We start from the raw sequence: 23,029 nt of genomic DNA, 5'->3' as shown, positions 1-23,029 counted from the left end.
TGGCTGTGAAACAACAGCTGCTGGAGGGTGAGGATACGCTCTCCTTTTTACCTTGTAATTGTGATAGTAATAGGGAAACACAAACTGCACAACAACAATATACAAGAGAGCCGCTTGATGACTAATCGATGACCACCAATGAAAGATGAGAGGAATCTGATAACGTCTCCTGCTTGGAGCAACAAAACGCTGTCAGTGAACTTTAGGACACTGGAAAAGAAAGGAGAAGGTCAATGAACTGTTGTGTGAAAAAGAGGCTGAGGAAGAAGAAGAAAGAATGATGGATGAATTGTGAGTTTCCAATTCAAGTGACTGAATAGACCTTTTCATAATGTTTGTAAACAATAGCAGTCAGGGTACTTTCTGTGATTGACGACTGCTGACTTGAACTGAAAATGATGATCAAAACTGGTTGTGTTTGGGGTTACACCGTAAGATGGTTTTCAATTTCTTAAAATTAATAAATAACGAAATAAAGCAAAGTTAATCTAGCTGAACTTGTGTGTGAGGAGGATAAAAAATATGGGGACCAAATGTCCATCCTAGGGTTTGTGGATAATATTTTCTAACAGGTACATATAAAATTTTTGGTTGGGTTGTCTGAGTAATTTAGCCAAATAATATATACATATATATATATATATATATATATATATATATATAAATATAAATGTTAATAATTTCTACAGCACGCTATCCATTTCAGTGTCAAAAGAGCATGTCTGTGCCATGAATCAGAGCATCAGGGAAAATCTGTTAATTAGCCAGTCCCTCAGTGATCATGTTAACCGTGTGTGAATTTACACCGTCTATTTTATAACAAACTTACCAGTTGAAATGTCAATTATAGTCAGCATTCCATCTCCCTTGGATGCAATTTAGCTTGTGTAACATCTTTTCGACTGACACGTCAAACTACGGTGGTAGAAAAGGGCTAAAACCAACATTCAAGCCGTTTACCGTGTTTTCTAAAGCACACTCTGCCTTGGTCGTGTGACATAAGAGTTTATTAGTGGCGCAATTGGAGTTTTTGCCACCCAAAAGAATATGTGACATTACCATGCTGAAACGGTCGATATATCAAGTGATTAAAGAGGACCGCTGGCAGCTTACCCTGAGTGGTGAGCAAGACTTTCTCAGCATTGCTAGGCAATCCAAGCCAAGATGGAGTCTGAGTGTCAGGAAGCATCTCCACCCAGTGCATGAACTCCTCACGCCTGGAGGAAAAATAAAGAAAAATCATGCATGGGAATACCTGGCCAAGACTGTTCAGAAATGTGTGCCCAGCTACTGACCGAATGCCGTCGGGCATCTTAATGTCTTTGTGCCCGTCTACTTTGAGAGCCAGTTTGAACTCGCTGTCGAAACTTCCCTTGGTGAAAATGCGTTCCAGGAAAGTGTTAAGCAGACGCTGGTCAAACTCGTTGTCGATGCGGCCGCCGTAGATGGATTGAGCCATGAGGGTCTTTAGCGCGGCCCAGGGGATCTTGTCTGGGGCGATATTCTGACGACCCTGTTGTCATAAAAGTATAATTTTAGACCAGGAGTGGGGAACCTCGGGGCCGTGACCTGTATACGGCCTGCAAGAGCATTCAATCCAGTCCACCAAGCAATTCTAAAAACAAAACCTCACAGAAACTGTTATCAGGAAAAAGTGTATTTTTTATTATTTTGTCACTTTTTCTATTATTTCGAGATGTAAATGTTTTGGGGGCTTTTCCAACTTAGCCTAGTCTAAAAACCACTACACCACAAATGCTTATAATACAAAATAAACATTTGTTACAACTGTCACATAATTTAGGATGGCCTTGAGCCCTGACAGAAAAAAAGGCTCCCCACCCGTTTTACATGTGTAAGAATTTTGCACAAACCTTAGCGGTGTCGTCCAGCCAAGTGTCAACGGTATCGCAGGCCGAGCGCAGGTCAGACTCTCCAAACTCATACTTCTTGGACCAGCCCAGTGGTGCGTAGCGCAGACGCTCCTGGATGACGGCGTGGAACCAGGCCAGCAGGAAGTACAGACGGGCACGCTCATTGGGAGCCTATACACACAGAGGGCGGCGGATGAATAAATACATTTTACAAAATCAAAGGGGCGGTAAAATGTGGAAGTTGTGTCTACAAGAGAAGTCTTAATGAGTGTGCTTTGTACCTTGCACATGCGAGCAACCGGGATACTGCTGAAGGTGCGCAACATGTTGGCCTTTACACCTGGAGGGGGCTCGAACACAAAGATGCGACCAGCACGAAGCAGATTCACTGGAACCTGAGGGAAAAAAGATTACTCTTAATACCAAATTGGAGGAAAGAAAGCCCCCAAATCTGCCCATAAATTTGAACGCGCCGTAGTCTATCACTAACTATATGCTATATACCTAGAAGTGTTTTTCATATAAATACTTGGTGTAATTATGTCTTTCTACTGTGTTACTGTAGGTTAGTGATTGACAACGGCAAATTCCCAGTAACATAAAAATTGGGTTACTCCATGGTAAACAGAGGACTCCGTGTCAAATAAAAACATAATTTTCACACCGAAAATTGAAAAAAAACCTAGCATATCCCACGCTGCCAGTGAGTGTGATACCTTGGGATTGATCTCCATGGTCAAGAAGAGCCTGAAGCTGGCGTGAGGCTGCATGGAGTGGAGCTTCTTCTCCAGCTGCATCAGCCAGCCGGGGGCCAGGTGGACGTTTTCCAACATCACCCATCTGCCCGACTTGACGGCAGTGTTGATGTCTCTGTCGGCCTTATTGAAGCCCTCAGCCGAACCTGTGGATGATGGAAGGATGCGATCAGCACCAATTCTTTAAAGGGGACACATTATGGAATGGACTAATTAATTGCTTGGATACAAATAGTTGGGTCTCTGGAGTGCCTGTCCACCCATCAAGTGTTAAATTAAACAACCAAGAAATATTTTATTATCTGCATACTCTTTAACATCATAAGACTGAGTAGCTAAGCTGGGTGAAGATAAAGAGCCAGTTTCAAAATGTGTATATACAGACAGTACAAAGGCTTGAGTGTGACAAGGACGCCCCCCCACCACAAAAATGGGCTTTTTCTTTCTGAAAGAAAATAAATGTGTGTTGTTCTTACCAATGGAGATGGAAGTGATTTGTTTGTTTTGCTCGGCAGCCAGATCTCGGACCAGACCGCTGGCATCGTAACCCGGGACAGAACACATGAGCACTGGTGTACTGGGCTTCACCTGAACGCACAAGGTGACAAGACAGTCATCAACACAGACAATAACTGATTCTTCTGCTTGGAATACATCAGTACCTCACTATCCACTATGTTAGCCAGATCGATGGGCTGCTCAATGATGCTCATGAAGGCCTCTCCCAGCACTTTTGCCACAAAGATGTGCGACATGGCCAGCAGACGGTCGGGACGGAACGTCTGGATCAACAGTAGCTGGTGCACTGCTTGGCCGATGGGAGCTGGAGGAGGACAAGCAGATGGGTGAGTGCAGAGCAGTTCATGTGGACGATGGCTTGAATTGAAATATTTACTGGACTGCTTCTCTTCAGACCACAAGTAAGGAACTGCTAGCTCCGGAGTGTTGCTCTCCAGCCACATGAAGATTTGCTGAGGTGAAAAAACACAAAAGGCTATCACTTAAACATCTCATTGTCAAGAGTAGATAAATCATCATAACAACATAAGACACCACAAAAAGATCACTTCAGACACCTCACCTCATCAGACTGAATTTTAGTGACCAAGTCCTGAAACGCTGGAAGGTGGCCGAGGCGGACCATGGCCTCACACTGCTCTGTGGTCAGACCCTTCAGCTTGGGCAGGGACGTGCCAGTGAGTACGATCTCCTTACCACGGAGGAAGTGCTGGAACTCCGAATCGTACGAGGGCTCGCTGAAAAGAAGACAGATTCGGACAAGTTAGATTTACAGTGGTACCCAGACTTACGAGTTTATTTCGTTTTGTGACCAAGCTCATAACTTACTCTTATTTCAAATCAATATGCACAATTGAAAAGAATAGAAATTCTATTGCCCCCTTCCAGCACCCACAAACCACTGCAATTTGTACACATTTTCAATGGAGAAACAGCACACTATATTCATAAAAAGAGATTGTAAAAACAAATATTTTTATAAAGCATAATTATTTTATGTTTGGACAAACCAGGGCAGCACGGTGGGCGACTGGTTAGAGCGTCAGCCTCACAGTTCTGTGGACCCGGGTTCAATCCCCGGCCCCGCCTGTGTGGAGTTTGCATGTTCTCCCCGTGCCTGTGTGGGTTTTCTCCGGGCACTCCGGTTTCCTCCCACATCCCAAAAACATGCATGAATTGGAGACTCTAAATTGCCCGTAGGCATGACTGTGAGTGCAAATGGTTGGTTGTTTCCATGTGCCCTGCGATTGGCTGGCAACCAGTTCAGGGTGTACCCCGCCTCCTGCCCGATGACAGCTGGGATAGGCTCCAGCATGCTCGCGACCCTAGTGAGGAGAAGCGGCTCAGAAAATGGATGGATGGACAAACCAGAAATCACATCAACTGTGTGCCTGAATTGTGTGCCTTTAAAGTGGGTGTGGCCTGCTGGGTGACATCAGGACCATGGCCAGTTTATCTCTGTGAGCTTACTGAAGCTGCTTGCAAGTGTTCTCATTTTGTGTTTGACTGTTTGTACTGTTAAATAAATGACTCAAAGTGCATTGGTGACTGTGAAACCCTTTTTTCAAGCAGTGTATTGTATCTGAAGCTCTTGTTGTAAATGCAACTTTGGCTAGTTAAAGACTGACCTGGTCATTCCCTTGAGGCTGATCTTAGCCAGCAGCATGGCAAACGTGATGTGGTCCTGATGCAGCATTCCTCTGGCAACCCTGTTGAATGCCACCTACAAAGAACATCAGTCCACGTAATTATTATTTGTTTTCTTATCAAAATAGTAAATTTCTCCAAGTCATACTTGGAAGAGGTCCTTTGTGATGACGGCGAGTCTTTGCGAGTGGTCACTGATGCTCTTGAGGTTGGAGTTCTCATACAGCACAGTGTGGTAGGTGTCCAGGAAAAAGTGAAGAGAATATTGGTACAGGAAGTGGATCTGGAGAAAAATCACCAAAAATATAAACATCGTATTTTTCTTTTTTTAATGGTACAAAAAAACAATACAGTTGTCTGATAAGTTACATACACAGAAAAAAGTCAAACCACCTGGTGAACATGAATGAAAGCCATTTATAGGCCTCCACATATTTGCGGTTCAGGACTCACGGATTCACCAACTCGCCGATTTTCCCCTAGCATAGTTGTTTGTGGAAACCGCTTGGTGGCGTTATTTACCCGCTTATTCACGCTTTTAAAAATAAAATACAATAGAAAATGCAGTTTTTTTGTTTTTCTTTTTGGGGGCTTTATGGCGGAAACTGCTTATTGGCGGTAAATAATAAATAAAAAATCCCATGCAAATTATAATGGGAAGCAATTATTCATGGATTTCACGATTCACAGTCAGGCCCAGTCCATATCCTCCGTGGATATTGGCAGTCCACTCAAGTCAAAATTGAAAGTTATTTTTATGGTTCTGAAATGGAGCACCTTTTGTCACTAGTAACAAACGTGTCCGTTTTTTTTGGTTTACCTTTTACTCTTGATTTACCCTACTTTGATTTTTGGGAGAATTTAAGGAACAATTTAAGGACAATTGCTTTTATTGTCATTACTATCCGCTGGCAAATTTGACCCATGTTCATTCAACACAGTCGAAATGGCTTGAAAATCTGAAAAAAAAAAATTCCCTAGCATGTCTTAAATTGCCAATGTGTACATGAGTATGTAAAGGCCTGTGTCTATGTTCAGACCTGGTTGAGAGCCTCCATGGTGAAGTAGATGCTGCTGCAAGCAGACGACAAGGATAGGTACTGCTGCGACACGGCCTCCACCTCGGCCATGATGATGTCCGTCTCCTCCACCTTCCTGGTCACCTCCGCAGCCTCCTTCTTCAGGTTCTCCAGCGTGGTGATGATGGTGTCGTCGTCAAGGATTCGCCCCTTAACCTCGTTGAGGGCCTGCAGTAGGGATTTCTCCAGCTGTCGCAAACGCAGCTGGAACTCACCTATATAGACAAGAAAAATATGGATTAAGACCTCTTTCAGCATCACCACTTGTTTCTTTATCTCATTATATTGTGGCTGTGCTGTACCCTGCAGTTTGAGTAGGTCTGAGCGTTTCTCATCCACGTCGGGCCTCTCTGCTTTCAGCACCTCGTTGAGACACTGACTCTGCAGGCTGCTGCGAGTCACCGTGAAGTTGACGAATGTAACACGAGAGCACAAGTCTGGTGGGAACTCGACCTGCGTGAAGATGAGACACCAGTGAGAGTGAGAGATGATGATAGACCAGGGGCGGACAAACTGTTCTCGAACGATTCATTTGATTTAAAAAACCAACAGCTGGGCAGCAATGTTCATAGATGAGGGAAAAAAAATAAATGTGTACGTTAAAGAGTTTATTTTGATATTATTATTATGAAGCAATTCTTGTCCTCGGGGCTCAGTTCCTATCCCCCACGAATGGCTTGGTAGTCTCACTGTACATACATTTTATTAACCAATTTTAAGAAAAAAAAAGATGACTAAATCCAACAACTATTAAAGGATTCTTGATACTATAAATGCTTGGTGGGCTAGATTAAAAAAAAAAAAAAAGTGGGCTGCCTGTGGCCATAATTCGCTGATCACGGTGATATGAACTACCAATGTTTAGCTGTTGATAGTATTTAGCCTCCTCACCGTAGGGTCTCTCGTTGAGAGGAAGATGACAAACGAAGGCGACAGATCGATATCTTGGTCTCCCAAAGTGATGAGGACACGGCCTCCGGTTCGGCGGACCTCTCTGTTCAACACTGGGTTCAGGATGGGGTCGTAACTCTCCACGTCCTTAAAAACAAACAAACAAAAAATTATACATTTACAAATGAGTAGATGCACAATTCTAGCAATGATCTTTTGCCCTCCAACTTGTTTCAGATACAGTATATGAGCCAAAAAGAAAACAATCAGGCTCTCAAATGTCATATCGTATCCTGCCTGGTACCATCCATGCTCTTCGCTTCTTCAGCATTGCAGGGAGCTGGAGCCTATCCCACCTGACTGCAGGCGAAAGGCAGACGATACCCTGACTGGTCGCCAATCAATCACAGGGCGCATATAGCGACACACAACTATTCATACTTACATCTGCATGTCGGAGTGGGAACTGAACTCATGCTGCTTGCATGGAAGTCAGGCAAATGAACCACTACGCCAGAAGTAACTCGCCCTCGGGTAAATACCTGAACCAGCAGCGGGTTTCCGAAACGCAGAGCGCTCTCCAGGTTTTTCCTGAAGGCGTCGTCCAAGAAGCTGGTGCGGGTGATCTTGCGGTCTTTGTACTCATTCATGATAAACTCAGTGGCTTGGCCAGACGGGTCAATAATCAGCGGGTACCTTGATAAAGCCATGAAGAGTTAAAATCTTATTGTTGTTAAGCAGCAATGGGCAAACCTTTTATCTTATGGGCCATGTCATTCATTGATGAGGTTTAAAAAAAAAAAAGTTACTGTTTATGGTATGTTAGTTTGTTTTAATAATTAAAAATCAATTTAAAACATTTAATGAAATAAATGAAAACAATTTAAAAATAATACTTTACATTATTTAATAAATTTTATTAAATAAATGCTAAAATTATTCAACAAACATTGCAGGACTTAACGTAAATTCTCAGTGAACTGGATTAAAGAACGGATGTCAGGCCATACTTTGAACATCCCTTTTATAAATTATGAACAGGAGAGAGTCACCTGTTGAATCTCTTGAGCATGATGGCGTTCTCTGTGCAGAGGTCATCCGCTGGAAGAGAGTTGGCCTGCCAGCGGAGCCTCTCATCTGCGTTAGACAGGTACTCTGTCCTGGCAATGTCAGTACGGAACTGAGGAAGAAACGTAATGTCAAGGTAAGACCATAGAGTATCTGAGAAGGTTGTACACTACTCCCAAAAAGTTCGCGATACTGGGCTTTTGGGTGAAATTTCAGGATGAACTTAAAATGCAATATAACCTTTACCAGGGCACTGATTTTGAGCTTCTCTAAACATTTGAAAATCCAACTGTTCTATAACAAGGAGCTAAACGGCAAAATTCACATTTCCAGTTTACAATTACAATTGGTATTTAAACAATCATGCAAACATGAGGCTACAAACGGGTTGTTTTCTCAGAGGGAAGTGATGCGTGTTCAAAAGTTTAGAGAAGGCCAAACTCAGTTCAACTGTAAAGGTTATAGTGCATTTTAGGTTTCCCGAAAGCCCAATATCACTAACCTTTTGAGGAGTGTATGTTACAAGACCATACCTGTATATTTGCTTGCTGCAGATGATGAGACCAAGTGGTGAACAGGTTCTGTCTCATCTGTTGCTCAAAGTAGCCGGCGTAGGAGATGAAGGCCGCAGAGAGCAGACAGTCTCCGGCAATGGTAGACATCTGGTTCTTGAATGTCTCACTGGTCTTCTCCCAGCGCTCCCTCTCCGCTGACAGACTTTTCAGGAGAGCTGTGCTGCGGTTCACCTGGAGAGATTTAAAATTTAAAAAAAAAATTAAAAAGCCAGAAACCAAATAGGCAAACAAAGAAGGAAGGTGATACAGATTTAGAAGGTTTGTAACCTTGGCCTCAACTGCAGCCAGGTCAGCCTTGATGGCCTGGGCTTCTGAGATAAGGACGGCATACTCCTCCTTGTAGCGGGCAATGCTAGACTCCAGGTCCCTGATCATTTGCTCCACCTCTTCTGCCTTTGTCTTATTGTCCGTGGCATCGTCCTCAAGCTTCTGAAGCTCGTTACGCAGAGGCTCCACACGTTTCAGCATGTCAGCATAATTGAGCTAAGGTAAAGAGAGCAGCCATTAGTAAAAAATGTTTTTGTTTTTCAACTTTGCCTTTATTTTTATGCTTGTATGTTCAGTTACCTGAGCAATTGCCCATTTCACCATAGGTCCACAAGCCAGCGAGGCCCTGTTGACTTGGTCGTAATTGTAGCTCGGGTTGGACATGTAGTTCTTCTTCATCTTTTCACGGATTGAGTCACTAGATGAAAACAGGCTGGTTTTAGACTTAAGTACCACAAGTTGGGATAAAGTACAGTATTTCCACAAATAGTGGCCGGGGATATTTACTCAAGTGCAGAAAGTACTTTCACCTATTCAAATGCTTACGTGTGGGTGAAGTTAGATACATTTAGGTCCATTGATTGGAGACAATAGAATGTCTAACTGCCCCACATCAGCTGTTTCTACAGTATGTGCATGTTCTTTGGTTAGTTTCTATCAATAATGCAATACAGTTGGCGCCAGAACAAATTGTCCCCTTCTTGAAATATCTTCAGCTTGCGTCATATTATGTGTGCTGCATCTGCCGAAATAGTGTGGCCAAACCACACAAGTCCAATCGGTGAGGTAAAATGACATTTGCATTTGCTGGACAGCTCTAAGAACATGCTGATGTCAATTTACTTTGTCAGACACTTTATTAGTTAAGTGATGTATTTTTTGCTTCAACCCAGTTCTATTGAGTTGACAGAATGAAAAGGTTTATTTATTTATTAAATTATTATTATATTTTAATAGTTTTTTTTTTTTTAAATGCTATGAAATGGAGGACTGCTGAAAGACTGAGCATGGAACCATGAGAGCAGAGACCACTATTTGAGGATATATGTAAATCATAAATCACATGGAAAATTTAACATAAATTCATGATATATTTACAAGGAGAAGGAGTGGGAGCATGACAACCAACAACACATACCGAAGCAAGTGATCTTATTTTGATCCATTATATAATACAATTTATTTATTTTTTCTCTACAAAAAGGAGTCACTTGATTGGCGTGCTGATTCACTGATTTGTGCGCCCATCAGACAAGGAGCGGACAGAAGCGGGGACACTGGTCAGTACCTCATTTCCTCAGAGGAAAAGTTGACTATGCTGCTGATGAAATTGTCCCTGATAATAACTTGTCTGATTTTTTTCCAGTCATTGGTCTCCTCGCCAAGCAAAAGGCAGATAGACTCCAGGGTCAGTTTGACTGCAGCCGGGGGATTGGTCATAGCCCGGACTTCTATTAGGTGCTGCTTTTTAATTGAGCTCACAGCTAGTTAGATGACAGGTGGAATGTGTTTGAAAGAGGTGGTGCAAAAGCACCATTCAGGGGAGAGAAGAAGGGAGAAGAAAAAAGGAGAAAGAAAGAACACACTCTTTAGTGAACAGATTAATATGATTGCTCATTTCACCTGATCTCATCGGCAGAGAAGTTAACAATAGTGGGGATGAAGTTCTCCTTCATGATGATGGAGCGGATCTGTTTCCAGTCGGTGGTGCTCTCGCCCAGGAGCAAGCAGATGGACTCCAGGGCCAGCTTGACGGCCGCAGGTGGGTTAGCCATGGAACGCACCTCCACCAGGTGCTGCTTCTTAATGGATTTAACGGCTAGCAACATCACATGAACAGTAAGTGTGAATTATGTCAAAGCACAGGGTCACGATAAAGTGAAGATGACCATTATAGCAGTGATTCCAAACCACAGTGTCTCATGTGAGATCACCGGGTGTACTGCAGGAAATTATCCAATTTGAAAATTTGCATTTACTTACTACAAATCATCTGTCCTTGTTCAGCTATCTAAACCAATGACGTACAGTGACAGGGAGAACAATTAAATCCTTTTCAAATAGATGTCAGAAGGTACAATTAATTTGTGTAGCCACCTGTTGCCCGTCATACAACAGTATAATAGCTTTGAGTTCAACTAAAAAGGCCCAGATTTCACATTGAGTAGTAAGTAAATTTGTGAGACAATTGAAATGAGATCATCATTACTTTAGTTACAGTATATATTCTTAGTGACATTTTTGTTTGGTGGTGTGCGATGTGTAAAGGTTGGGAAACGCTGCATTATAAAACACTGAAATAAAAACAGAGGAGAGCAGTGTGGCACAGTAAGAAACGGTTACAAGTATTATAATTATTATTTAACTTACCAAATACAGTAAAATGTGCATTATTCTATGGGCAAACCACATGATGCTGAGTCCAAGGTTACCTCCTGCTGTCACTTTATATCAGAATATCTCAAATTTAGGGTTGGTACCAAAAATGAGTCAGGAGTCAGTTTCATTGGAACCTCTAATTGTGATTGTGAAGTAAAACACTATTAGCCATTTTATTGATCATCAAGCACACACACACACAATTTCTTAAACATGGAATTTTGAGCTAAATTTGTGTCTTGTATTCTTTATTTCTAGTCGATGTAGACTGTATGCCGATGTTATGACAATACAGAGGGTCCTCCCTTCACACGCCAGTGTTCCATTCCTATGGCAGCGACGGAACCCGAATTTGTAGTCTGAACGCTCCATAGTTGATCACTAACTTAGTATCTAGTAAATTCAATATTATAGTAAATATTTGTATGATAAACACTTCCAAGCCATAAATATAAGACAATCAAATGGAAAAACAGTGAGTCAGGTGCTAACCGAGTGCACCTTCTTGCCACTGTTCTAACTAGTTCATTGTGTGCCTTCATAGCCTCAAAACCTCATACAGTATGTCGGGACAGTCCTAAACCTGTACACTCTGTACAAGAAATTTGGTAGCTAGGAAAGGAACAAACTTTCTAAATTGAGTTGAAAAAGCTTGAGAAACTCTTGATTTAAACCTACAATGCACAGTATCAAGGCCAACCACGAGTTGAAACACACACGTACCATTTTGAGCCTCAATAACAGCTGGCTCCACCTGGTCCAAATCTTGTTTGACACTCAGTTGCTTGTCCTTGATCACCTCCTGTTGCTTGTACACAGCTTCCTGGATCTCCTGGCTCATCACCTGCAATCAGAAGAGTCACAGTCTCAGGGATTGTGCTTTCAGTACGTTGATAAAAATGTATGCCATGTAAAAGAAACAAGCTCAAATGTTTAATTTGACCTTTTTCTTCTCAGCCTCTTGCTGGTCTTTAATCATCTTCTTTAGCTTGTCATTGGCAGCATCGTTCTTTGCCTCCAGCTCCTGGCTCTTGATTCGTAGGTCACGACGAAGCTCCTCCACCTTAAATGAGCATGTGTGATTACTAGTGTGTAGCCAAGAAGGGAAGCAAGAACCAAACTGTCAAATGTGACAGATTTTGTACCTGATCGACCGTCTCCTTGATCTTGCGGAGACCAACGTTGAGGTGCATCTGCTGCTCCTCTAGCTCACTGCGCTTTTCGTTGAACAAATTGGCATACTGGTTGATGAAGTCCAGGTAGTGGCGAGGAGTGATGGCCATGGTGTGACCGCCTCGCTTTGCCAGACGGTTGTTAGCCTGTAAGTTACAAGTGCTGACTATTTAATAAACCGTTAATCAGTTTATTTGAAAGGGGACAATGCAATTTCATAAAACACATGAAATACACATGGTTAAAAAAGCCAGAATTAGCCAGAAGGCTAGTTTTCATCTGTAGGACTACAGATGAAAACTAGCCTGGCCATGATGTAAAAAAGCAGTAAAATACATCTACAAGACAATATAATATAAAACAGGATACATAAAGACTTACTATTAAGAGAGAATAAAACCACAAATCATTTGATCATAACAAAAAAAAATAAAAAAAAATAAAATCATCATAACATACTTGTCTTTTAGTGTTGGCAGCTATAGGTGTTAACTAACCACATTTTCAGTTTTTTTGTGAAGGCCTTGTATGTTGTAAGCAGTTTAACCTCCTCAGGTACTGAGTTCCACTCACCGGCGCTCCTCACTGACCAGGCTGACTGACTGAAAGTGCTCCTACACAGAGGAATGAGACAGTCACCTCTGACAGAGCCTCGAGTGACACGCTCAGAGCTGTTTCTTTGGCTGATGAACTCAGCCAGAGGAGCTGGAGCCATGTTTAAAACTATATAAACAACCTTTTATTCAGCGAATTCCCTCGCCACTTATTTCCCTTGCGCCATCACCAAGTAACGCCCTTGCGCATGCATGTCACAACCTTTTGTCGGTGGGACAAGTGGGGGTGCTGTAATACATGAGAGAGAGACAGAGAGAGAGAGAGAGAGAGAGAGAGAGAGAGAGAGAGAGAGAGAGAGAGAGAGAGAGATAGAGAGATAGAGAGATAGATAGATAGATAGATAGATAGATAGATAGATAGATAGATCCCTTGTGACTGCGCGTGCACTGAAAATATTAAAAGCGCACCAGATTCAAATGTCCATCCATCCATGTTCCATACCGCTTATCCTCACTAGGGTCGCGGGCGTGCTGGGGCGTATCCCAGCTGATTCTGGGCGAGAGGCAGGGTACACCATGAAATGGTCGCCAGCCAATCATAGGGCACATGTAAACAAACAACCATTCACACTGACATTCACACCTATGGGCAATTTAGAGTCTTCAATTAACCTAGCATGCATGTTTTTGGGATGAGGGAGGAAATCGGAGTACCCGGAGTAAACCCACGCAGGCACGGCGAGAACATTCAAACTCCACACAGGCGAGGCCAGATTTGAACCCGGGTCCTCAGAAGCAAATGTGGTAAGCAGTCAGCCACCGTATATTTTGGTTATTTCTAGTTCTGTTACTTGAAACAAGAAATATATATTTGCTTATGAAGACTGAGCTCGAGTAGTATTCTGTTATTCACAACGACTCGTTCAAACCCAAAAAATCTTTTGAGTGAACATAACGTACTAAACTGGAATCACTTCATGAACTGATTGGTTCCTTTCTGAGTTCAGTTGAGCTCAGCCACGAGCGCGTGCCGCATGAGAAATTCCCTCGCAAACAGCACACCTCGCGGGGCGGTAATGTTTGCTGAATGCGGTAGGGCCATTAGTGAGGTGGCAGGCTTCGTGGGCATCTCTCTCGCGCCGCAGCAGCTACAATGGTCCGCCAACAGTTTAGAACAGTGCCGGGCTGTGGCCTAAAAATTATCAGATGTTCTGACCTAAATTGAGAACCTAAATTCTTATAGTCAACTTATAGTCGTTCCATTGAAATGTATTAATCTTTATCCCCACCAGTCCATGGTGGTGGAGAAATTTACTTGTTCTTGGGCATACTTAAAAATCTATTTTCGAGGCGGACCTTTCCACAAAAGCTAGTTATTGTGAGGTTTTTTTTTTGTACAGTTTTGTTTGTTTTTATAATTGCAATGTAATAGTGTTGGATTAAGTCTGGTAAGTCTCCATTGAAGGCCTAGCCACCAAATGCACAGCCTGCCACTGCTTTGGAATTGAGATAATGCAGGAAATTGAGTGCATCTTTACCTGGTGAAGTGTCTGATGTACAAACACGCAGCCATTGACGATAGCCTCCCTGTGAGACGGTGGCTGGGGGAGTTTGTCATAGACGATGGGCATGTAGTCTGGCACCTTGTAGTTGGGCTTCTCCAGGTCCATTTTGCTGGTGAACTCCTTGCCCACCTGGTAAAGCGCCTCAGTGGACCAGTCTCCAAACCAGTTCAGCACACACCTAGGGCAAATAGTTGTCATTTAAAAACAAATTGTCTCTCCATTGTGTCATCCTGATCATTTTGAATTTGTTTACCTGTTGAAGAGGGCTGGAGATGTGGCAGCCCTGTCCTTCAGACCCTCTGATGAGGGGTTCATGGTGAAAACAACATGGAGGTTCCTTATAACCTGGCTGGTAAACCACTTGTACAGCTCCTCATGGGTGTCCAGCATCAGGCCCTCCTTCTGAGCGCCCTCCTTACACTGCGTCATCAGGGTGGCATACTCATCCCCCTCAAACAAACCAGGAACCTGTGGATTTTGTCACATAAGGGAATCTTAAACTCTCAGAAAACTCAATATTAATGCAAACCGATGAGGAAAGTTACCTCTCCGTTGGCAAGCAGGGTGTTCATTCTTTCAAGGAAGCCAGAATCCAGCACATTGGATTCATCCATGATAAAGGCGATCTTCTCGTTTTTGCAACCGGAGCGACGTAGCACCGTACGGAGATCCTCATCAAAGTCCTCGCCGGTATATTTCCTGTGTACCTGAATATCGACAAAATAGTTTGAAAGAACACAATTATACCAATACGGCTGCTGGAAAACTTGCAATTCTGTTTTACCAACCTTGATTTGGTAAACACTAAGACCGTTCATCCAGGCAACAAAGCGAGACAGAGTTGTCTTCCCTGCTCCACTCACACCAATCAACAGGAGATGTCCCTGTGGCTGGCGGAAGATTCTGGAAGAAGACATTTACATTTGCGATTTCCTCATTTAACAATGTACAATGTCTACCTTGTACTTCGGGGGGGGGGAGTGCTTGCTCACCGATCAATTCTGAGAACGTGGTCCAACACCTCGTTGAAGAGTACAAGCGGGACGTCCAGCTCCTCCTCGTAGAAGACCTTAAGACGGGCCTTCACGTAGTCCCTCAGCTCCTCCTGCTCCACTGGGATATAGTCCTACATTCAAAAAAAGAGACGCTTATTAAAATATAGACATTTTGGTTATTGTTGCATGTATAACTTGGAGTGCGATCGTACGAGTTTACCTTTGAGAGCCAGTTGCTGTAGAGGATGGGTCTGTTGAGAGCCTTCTCCTTGTCGATATTAGGGAAGTGTTTGAGAGCAACTGTGTCAATATTTTCATCTGTCCACCTTCTCTCTTCATCACCAACCAGCCTAGAAACAAATGAGCACAATATCAACCACAATTAAAACATGAGAAAGGTCCAAAACTGACTGAAGGAGAGGACAGATGAAAAACATGAATTACAAATGGAAGATAACATCAGCTAGTGCTAACCTATCTTGGAAGAGGCGGAGAGCCTCATGAGCCCAGATGCGGATAAGCCCCTCCACTGGGAGGGTCTCAAGTGGTCGGAGGGCCTCAAAAATACCCCTCACCCAGCGAGTCATCTCTCTTGGAGAGTAGATATAGTGAGGTTGTGTGTCCTGGGTGAAACGCTCCTGAAAGCAGACACATAAGGGGAATATTTGGCTTTTATATAATAAGACGGTTTGTCTGGTTGAGCAGGTGTCCATTATTTTCAAGCTTACCTGAGACATGGTGTAAAACTCAACCATGGCAGCAGTAAGAGGTTCAGCGTAGGTTCGTAGAGAGGGGATGAGGCGCAGCATGGCACGGTTGAAAGTGCCATAAATCTGGGTGAGAGAGGCTGGGCCGGGGTAATCGACATACACCACTGGAACGTGACGTAGGAACCTACAAAAAGGACACACGGTACATTGTGTTGCAAATGCAGTTGTACCTTGACTTGCAAGTTTAATTCCTTCCTTGACCAAATGCGAAACTCAATTTCCTCATATTAAATCAACATTCCTCATTGAAATTGCATTAATCCGGTCTAGGCCCCAAAAACAACAAAACATTTTTGTTACGTGTTTTTACAATAGAAAAATAGTATTCCAATTGTATAGAATACATAAATACCTGTGTGTGAGGGGCTTTCTGCCCGGATCAGTAGGAGGATTACAAGCACCCACGAACTGGATCCTCTCTAATTTGACCCAAGTCTGGTCCGAGGTCCGGTAGAAGCCTCCATGTTCCACCATCTGGACAAAAAAACATGACACCAGGGCTGTTAACAGAGCGATGGATACCAAACCTGCTGCTGTGTTGCCTTGTTTGTAAACAGTGTTTCGTACCTGTCTGAGGAAGGAGATGACTCTCTGTGTGCCATACTTGTCCATGTCGGGAAGATTGATCTCATCACAGAACAACACCAACCATTTGCCGAGCTGCACAGGCGCAAGGACCACGCCGTTGGGAGTACGGCGGTACTCACAGTAGTGGTCAAAGGTCTTGAGCAGCAGTTCTGGGGTGGTGGCACTGGAGAAGTTCAGACCAACAACCTGACGAAATGAACGAAAGAATGTTCTTTACGGAAAATCTGTTTGCATGACACACATTTAAATACAGTGAACCCCAACTATTTGTGATGGATGGGGACAAGGCTCTGCTGCGAAGAAAGCAAGTAATTGATGTCCACCCAAAAAGGTTTGTAATTGGCAGATGCTGGCAAAGCACTTTTTCTATTTGACCAGGCTAAGCTCGTCCTTTCACTGCCACAAGATGGTGCCAAAGCAAGATTTTTTTTTTAAATATTTTTTTTAGACATGGCTTTGGCCTGAACACAAAAACAGCGACTGGGTGAGAGTCTCTGCACATAACAGGATAGGTTCACAACTCAAGAGAATCAGCCAAAAGGCAAATTCATGAATGTCAAAACAACAAATATGCGGCTGTTCATTGTACTGGTATTGTCTCTCACCTCCATATCAGGCAAGGCCCTGAGGGCACTGAACAGCGTCATGGTCTTTCCAGAGCCAGGGGGTCCACATAGCACCAGTGGTTTGTGCTCGGCCAGCCAGGTGTACAGCAAAGCCTCATGGCGAACGGTGTCCAAGGTGGGGACCACCACATCTGGCGAGGCGACCTTGTGGGTCTCTACCTCGATCTGGGGGACCTTACCCTGCCAAGACTGCCACTCGCCTGAAATGCAAACCTGAGCAGAAAAATAATTTAGAAGTATTTCATATTCGGATAAAAACAGGGAAAAAAAGACTGAAAGAAGCTTTCCTATGTCAGGGATAGACATCTGGGGTGATTCTTGAGTCTAACCCTACCTCATAATCAATGATGGGAATGTTGGGAGCAGTGGGAAGGGGCACAGTGGTAATGCGACGGATGTATTCCCCAAGCTCAGCTCTCATCTTGAGTCGTCCATCACCAGAGAACGACCATAGCACGGCGTAGATCAGATACCTCTGTAGATAAACATTACCAAAAGTTAAGAAGACCTTCATAATAGCTAGATATACACTGCAGATCCAAGCGTCCAATTCTGAATTACAGTGACACCACACTATCGCATTTCATCTTTTGCACCCCACTATATCACAGATTTTTAAGCTATCAACTATAGGTTTTACAATATACAGGCCTTCAGTGTCGTACCACATTGTGCCGTAACATGCTGGGCAGCATTAAATTACACTCAAAGTCATGTAACGTAACAGAAGACCAAGAAGAAGAACAGGCAGAGAAGATTCTCAACAAAACTCTAGAAATAGTCATCGTTGCCAGAAAGCAGAGCGAGTAAATGCCTGTGAGTAATCTTGTATCTCCTGTTTGTATGTGTTGCTGCTCCGTATGTGTTAAAGTTCTGGTAGCAGTTTTTTTTTTTTTAAGGCTTATAATTAACTTAACACACACACTAATTACTCGTCAACGGCATTTCACATTATGTTAGCATTAAGCTAGCAGACGTTTAACAGGATGAAATTATATGGTTCGGTTGAACATTTAGGTGTTTAAATACACAGGGTTTAATTATCTTTTGTTTTTTGTGTCAGTTCAACAGTAAACTTCAACTGGGTTGACAAATGAACAGCTTGAAGCACGGACGCTTTACCTCTTATTTGGAGAACTATGTGAGCAACAGTCTTCATTTCCTCAAAGTGATGTACAATAGTCTCCAATTTCTTGACAGTGAGAGTGAGAATAGGCGGTTAGGAATTCTTAAACTGGATATAATAAGTTTTAAGTGTGTTTAAAACGTGGGAGGGGAGAAACTATTTTTTTAAAAAGTGCTTTATGGTGAATATATTGTGTTTTTTCACACATCGCGGGTGGGTCTGGAACCCCCCGATAGACAGGGGTTACCTGTATCTGATAGGGCTGTGGTTACACTGATGGAACACAAATTGCATCCTAGTAACTCTACAAAAGTCAACACTGGGCTGTAACAACACTAGAGTTAACGATAAAACAAATGTTAAAGTGTCCACTGCATTTAATTGGCTTTGGCTGACTCTTTCCCTCCACTGATTTAAATGAGGGTAACCGCCACATTACTTGACCAGTCGCCGTCAACAACTATTTTGTTTATTTACCTTCTAATGTTGCGTAAAGACTATACTTAATGGTCTACGCTTTTGCTATAGTTTAGCTTTACAGTGGGTATTTTTTTATGTGTTTTATTGTGTTATTTGGACAGTTATAGGTGTATATACACAGTACATGACCAATGGTGTAATTTCAATGACATCGATCTCATTGATGGGATACATCTGATCAGTGCATTTACGAGTCACTTTATCCACATTTATAAGAGGCCTGATTCCGATGTGACTTCCCCCCCCCATTTACACTGCCATGGTGAATATCCAAACTGTTCCACTTGAGAGCAACAAATAATTTAAAAAAGGAATAATCTGGAATATTTTGAAACATTCAACCTTAGAGTGTTATAGTTCTAACACCATATTCCACATGAAAAATTTTTTTTTTTTCAAATTGATGGGTAACCTGCATGTATCGCTCAAGCTGATCAATGGGCATTGGAAAGTCGGGGTGGTTGTTGTTGTAGAGCGCCACGTTGCGGCAAGCCTGGTGCAACATGGAACACAGAGAACCCAAGCAGCGTAGACGGGTGAAGTCCATGATATGCTCCATCTTAGAAGCGTGCTCCAAGGCCTTGATGACCAGGCCGGTGGAGGTGAAGTATGGCTGCAGGATAGTGGCGGCATCACGCTGGAGCTAGTGTGTCACAGGTAAGGGGGGCATCAGTGAATATTTCACACTGTGGACAAGTCTCATTTCACGCAGAATTACCTGCAACATCGGCGAAGCAGTCTCCTCTTCGTCCTCGGTGCCAATCCTATTACGCTGAGCCTCGTCTTCTCCCTCGTCCAGCGGGATGCTGCGGAAGCGCGCCAGGAAGTTGTTGAAGATCATGTCCGTGCTGAGCACATCCTCGCTGAACCACACCATACCACAGCGAGAGACTGTGGCCAGGGTGGCGTACTTCAGGTCCTGGACCTCAAACATAACACGGACCTGGAGAGAACGGGAGGAGGGTTAATAGCACATATGACAGGAGGAGAAGAAAAAGATGAGGAGCGGCTGTTACATTTGGCGGCAAACTGAGACGCTCTCCATTGGGCAGTGTGAGCAGCTTATTGTCATCCAAGACAGAGTTGAGATTTTCCACCCACTCGGGGTCAACGTCGCCATCAAAGATGATCCACTGGCGTTTCTGCAATTCACCTCTCACGTTGTCAATGATCCTGGATGTCAAAGAAAGACGTTGAAAACCACTCAAAGCTTTACACTGTGACGTCACACGTACTTCTGGGCCGCAAAAGCTCAAATGATCTCCAATTGCACCAATAGTAAACCTGTCATTTGACCAAGGCAGAGCCAATTGAGGAAACAGGGTTAATGGCTTGAATGATGATTTTAGGCTTCTTGTCTACATATAGCGTAAATGTGCAAATTGTCAGTCGAAAATATGTTATGTGACGTAACCTGCTTGAAAGGGAGAAGGAATGCTGGACGTAATTTAGATTGCAACAGGCAGGTTGATTCAAAAATAGATTTGTTGGAAATTCAGACATTGCTAACATGATCATTGATGGACTGGCTGACTGCTGCTCAGATTAATGGCACAGATGTGTGCAATTGAAAGTGAAATGTGTATTACAGCTTTAACATGCTCTAGCAGGCTAGCCATTAGTTTGCTAAATTACTCAAAGAAAATATAACCAAACATTTTACACATACTTGTGAGAAAATGTCTTCCACAAACAAATAAGTTTTTTGCCAGCCCATCCCTAGCTGCTATACCACCAGGTAGTCGTGTTTGCCTTTGTAGAACTATTTATGACATCCACTCAATTTATCCTCCTCACCCACAGGTTCGGCTGGATAAATAACTTTATTTATTTAGTTTTTTAAATAGGAAATCGGGAGGGAACCTTATCTTTTCATGTATATCTGGCAGTGCAACCCCAGCAAATAGTCTTTGTCATTATTTTTAAGTTCAGGTCAGCGATAGCCACCTATTGTTTACAAACATTACATAATGGTCTACATCTGTTGGTGCAAACCCAAACAACATTTTGTGTCATCGTTTTCAGTTCAACTTAGCGATTGTCAATCACTTTCTGCTACACTGAAGTATCCTGGCGATGTTTATTACAAACATTATGAAAAGGTCTATTGCCAAATTTGACAGAGCTCATCTAAGAGTCAAACTAAACGCATGAGGTGACACTCACTTCCGGAGAATGTGTGTGAACAAGCCGTCGGTCCATTCACGAGTGTTGGGGTCCAGGGTTCCATAGAGGTGGTCCTTGCTGATGGCTTTGGGATCAATGATGTGGGCCACCCCCTCAACACCCTCCAGCCTCTCCAGGGCTTTGAGCAGCACCCTCCATGCCATGGTCTTCCCACTGCCTGAAGGTCCCACCATCATGAGACCGTGGTTGATCTGTGTGATCTGGTACAGCTGCAGCACCTAAAAAGATGTTTGAATGACACACTTTCAGAAGAACTCAAGAACTAGTCAACACATCAGATGTACTTTCATGTAGTAATGTTACAGCCCATGGTTCAATATGTATTATCAACTTGTGCAGTGACAAGGCGTGGTGGTACAGTGAAAGAATCACTGAATTTAATGTTTAAACTGTGCATAATGTTACATTGGCTTAAAACCTTTGTTTGTTTTAAAATCCAGTACAATGCATTTGTTAAGTACAGGTCATTTGTCTATAACTTTTTCAGTACAATATATCTGCATTTAATCTTTTAGAACAGTTTGTTTTCAAACATTTAGGTACAGTTTTTTTTATTTAACTTGTGTAATACATTTTAATTGAATCATAAATGTTTTTATTTTCTTATATGTAAGCGCAGTGTTAATGTTCAAACGGTTTATATTGTTACAGTGGATTTTTAGGAATATAACCTCTGCTGATGAATGTTTCAATGTTAGTCCCAAGCTCACTCACAAATCGCCAAAGGGTCAAATCAAGCTTGGCGTTCTTTGTGCTTACCTTCTCCACCCACATGCTACCCACTTCATCACCATCGCCATAGGTGAGGTACATCTCCTTGCAGACTTTCTTCAGCTCCTCCCTGAGTGCAGTCATCTCACCACGCATGTACTGCACGCCGGGGAAGACGTCGGACAACAGGCTGAACAGAAGAGGAATGTCCTCCGCCACCAGCTTGGGGACCATGGTCTCACACACACTCTGGATCAGAATCTACAGCGACAGAGGCAAAATACAGAATGACATAATCTCTGGGATTATATATTATAACATGTTCCAAAATAATTACATAATTTGAAAATTTAAAATCTGAGTCTACATGTCCAAGGCCAGTCATTCTCACTGCGTGGTATGAGATACCATTTCTGGTTCGCGGGCTCCCTCTAGTGGTACTCAGTCTGTGGTGAAGTTATTAGCACTGAATGGGAATTGGGCGAAATTAGTGGACTATGAAATTATGTAAATTTTTTGGGGACCAACCTCTATATGCAAGCACTTTCAAGCTCAATGTTCGACTTTTTCTGCAAACACCAAATTAAGGCTGGTTACCACATTTGCCTCACAGCTCTGAGGACCGGGGTTCAAATCCCGGCCCCGCCGATGTGGTTTGCATGTTCTCCCCGTGCCTGCGTGGGTTTTCTCCGGGCACTCCGGTTTCCTCCCACATCCCAAAAACATGCATGGTAGGTTGATTGAAAACTCTAAATTGCCCATAGGTGTGAATGTCAGTGTGAATGGTTGTTTGTTTACATGTGCCCTATGATTTGCTGGCGACCATTTCAGGGTGTATAGCTGGGATAAGCTCCAGCAGCCCACGACCCCAGTGAGGATAAGCAGTAAAAGAAAATGGATGAACACCAAAATAAAAAAAAATAAATAAATAATAAAAAAGATAAAATAAAAAAAATAAATCCCTTACCTCTTGTTCAGGGAGGTTCTCTGCAATCTCATTTTCATCAACAACCTCCCCACGTTCTAGCTTCTCCCTTTTGATCCTCTGGATGCGTTCACGCTTCACGTTGCCAGCGCTTATCAGCACGCTTTTGAGAGCTCGGAGGCCAAAATCGTAGTGACTCTGTGATGACAGCTGCTCGTCACACAGCCTGAAATGGAAGACAATATCCGTCTCAAAGTTCTCTTGAATTAAACTTG

General features: G+C 43.0%; 1 protein-coding gene across 1 annotated transcript in view; it reads right to left on the bottom strand.

The window, feature by feature from the left end:
- The window catches only part of dync1h1 (dynein, cytoplasmic 1, heavy chain 1), a 50,513-nt gene that overhangs the window by 5,684 nt on the left and 21,800 nt on the right, over positions 1 to 23,029 (bottom strand). The window contains exons 31-71 of the mRNA XM_061697354.1: positions 22,797 to 22,980; positions 21,878 to 22,090; positions 21,098 to 21,336; positions 19,948 to 20,104; positions 19,650 to 19,874; positions 19,344 to 19,574; positions 17,660 to 17,800; positions 17,305 to 17,538; positions 16,679 to 16,885; positions 16,464 to 16,585; positions 16,070 to 16,235; positions 15,816 to 15,979; positions 15,562 to 15,691; positions 15,339 to 15,472; positions 15,135 to 15,249; positions 14,892 to 15,053; positions 14,600 to 14,814; positions 14,320 to 14,524; positions 12,200 to 12,373; positions 11,998 to 12,117; positions 11,778 to 11,898; positions 10,299 to 10,494; positions 8,976 to 9,093; positions 8,676 to 8,891; positions 8,367 to 8,579; positions 7,818 to 7,945; positions 7,308 to 7,461; positions 6,766 to 6,912; positions 6,177 to 6,327; positions 5,836 to 6,089; positions 4,944 to 5,078; positions 4,777 to 4,871; positions 3,711 to 3,885; positions 3,525 to 3,600; positions 3,292 to 3,452; positions 3,106 to 3,217; positions 2,591 to 2,775; positions 2,156 to 2,269; positions 1,875 to 2,045; positions 1,296 to 1,513; positions 1,114 to 1,217 (exon numbers count right to left, since the gene is read on the bottom strand). Of these exons, the coding sequence (XP_061553338.1) occupies positions 1,114 to 1,217; positions 1,296 to 1,513; positions 1,875 to 2,045; positions 2,156 to 2,269; positions 2,591 to 2,775; positions 3,106 to 3,217; positions 3,292 to 3,452; positions 3,525 to 3,600; positions 3,711 to 3,885; positions 4,777 to 4,871; positions 4,944 to 5,078; positions 5,836 to 6,089; positions 6,177 to 6,327; positions 6,766 to 6,912; positions 7,308 to 7,461; positions 7,818 to 7,945; positions 8,367 to 8,579; positions 8,676 to 8,891; positions 8,976 to 9,093; positions 10,299 to 10,494; positions 11,778 to 11,898; positions 11,998 to 12,117; positions 12,200 to 12,373; positions 14,320 to 14,524; positions 14,600 to 14,814; positions 14,892 to 15,053; positions 15,135 to 15,249; positions 15,339 to 15,472; positions 15,562 to 15,691; positions 15,816 to 15,979; positions 16,070 to 16,235; positions 16,464 to 16,585; positions 16,679 to 16,885; positions 17,305 to 17,538; positions 17,660 to 17,800; positions 19,344 to 19,574; positions 19,650 to 19,874; positions 19,948 to 20,104; positions 21,098 to 21,336; positions 21,878 to 22,090; positions 22,797 to 22,980 (6,782 nt within the window). The remainder of the gene's footprint in view (positions 1 to 1,113; positions 1,218 to 1,295; positions 1,514 to 1,874; positions 2,046 to 2,155; positions 2,270 to 2,590; positions 2,776 to 3,105; positions 3,218 to 3,291; positions 3,453 to 3,524; positions 3,601 to 3,710; positions 3,886 to 4,776; positions 4,872 to 4,943; positions 5,079 to 5,835; positions 6,090 to 6,176; positions 6,328 to 6,765; positions 6,913 to 7,307; positions 7,462 to 7,817; positions 7,946 to 8,366; positions 8,580 to 8,675; positions 8,892 to 8,975; positions 9,094 to 10,298; positions 10,495 to 11,777; positions 11,899 to 11,997; positions 12,118 to 12,199; positions 12,374 to 14,319; positions 14,525 to 14,599; positions 14,815 to 14,891; positions 15,054 to 15,134; positions 15,250 to 15,338; positions 15,473 to 15,561; positions 15,692 to 15,815; positions 15,980 to 16,069; positions 16,236 to 16,463; positions 16,586 to 16,678; positions 16,886 to 17,304; positions 17,539 to 17,659; positions 17,801 to 19,343; positions 19,575 to 19,649; positions 19,875 to 19,947; positions 20,105 to 21,097; positions 21,337 to 21,877; positions 22,091 to 22,796; positions 22,981 to 23,029) is intronic.

This window comes from Phycodurus eques, chromosome 14, assembly GCF_024500275.1.
Source record: "Phycodurus eques isolate BA_2022a chromosome 14, UOR_Pequ_1.1, whole genome shotgun sequence".
Lineage (NCBI taxonomy): Eukaryota > Metazoa > Chordata > Actinopteri > Syngnathiformes > Syngnathidae > Phycodurus > Phycodurus eques.
The sequence above is the reverse complement of the archived record's forward strand: the minus strand, read 5'-3'. Positions and strand labels throughout refer to the sequence as shown.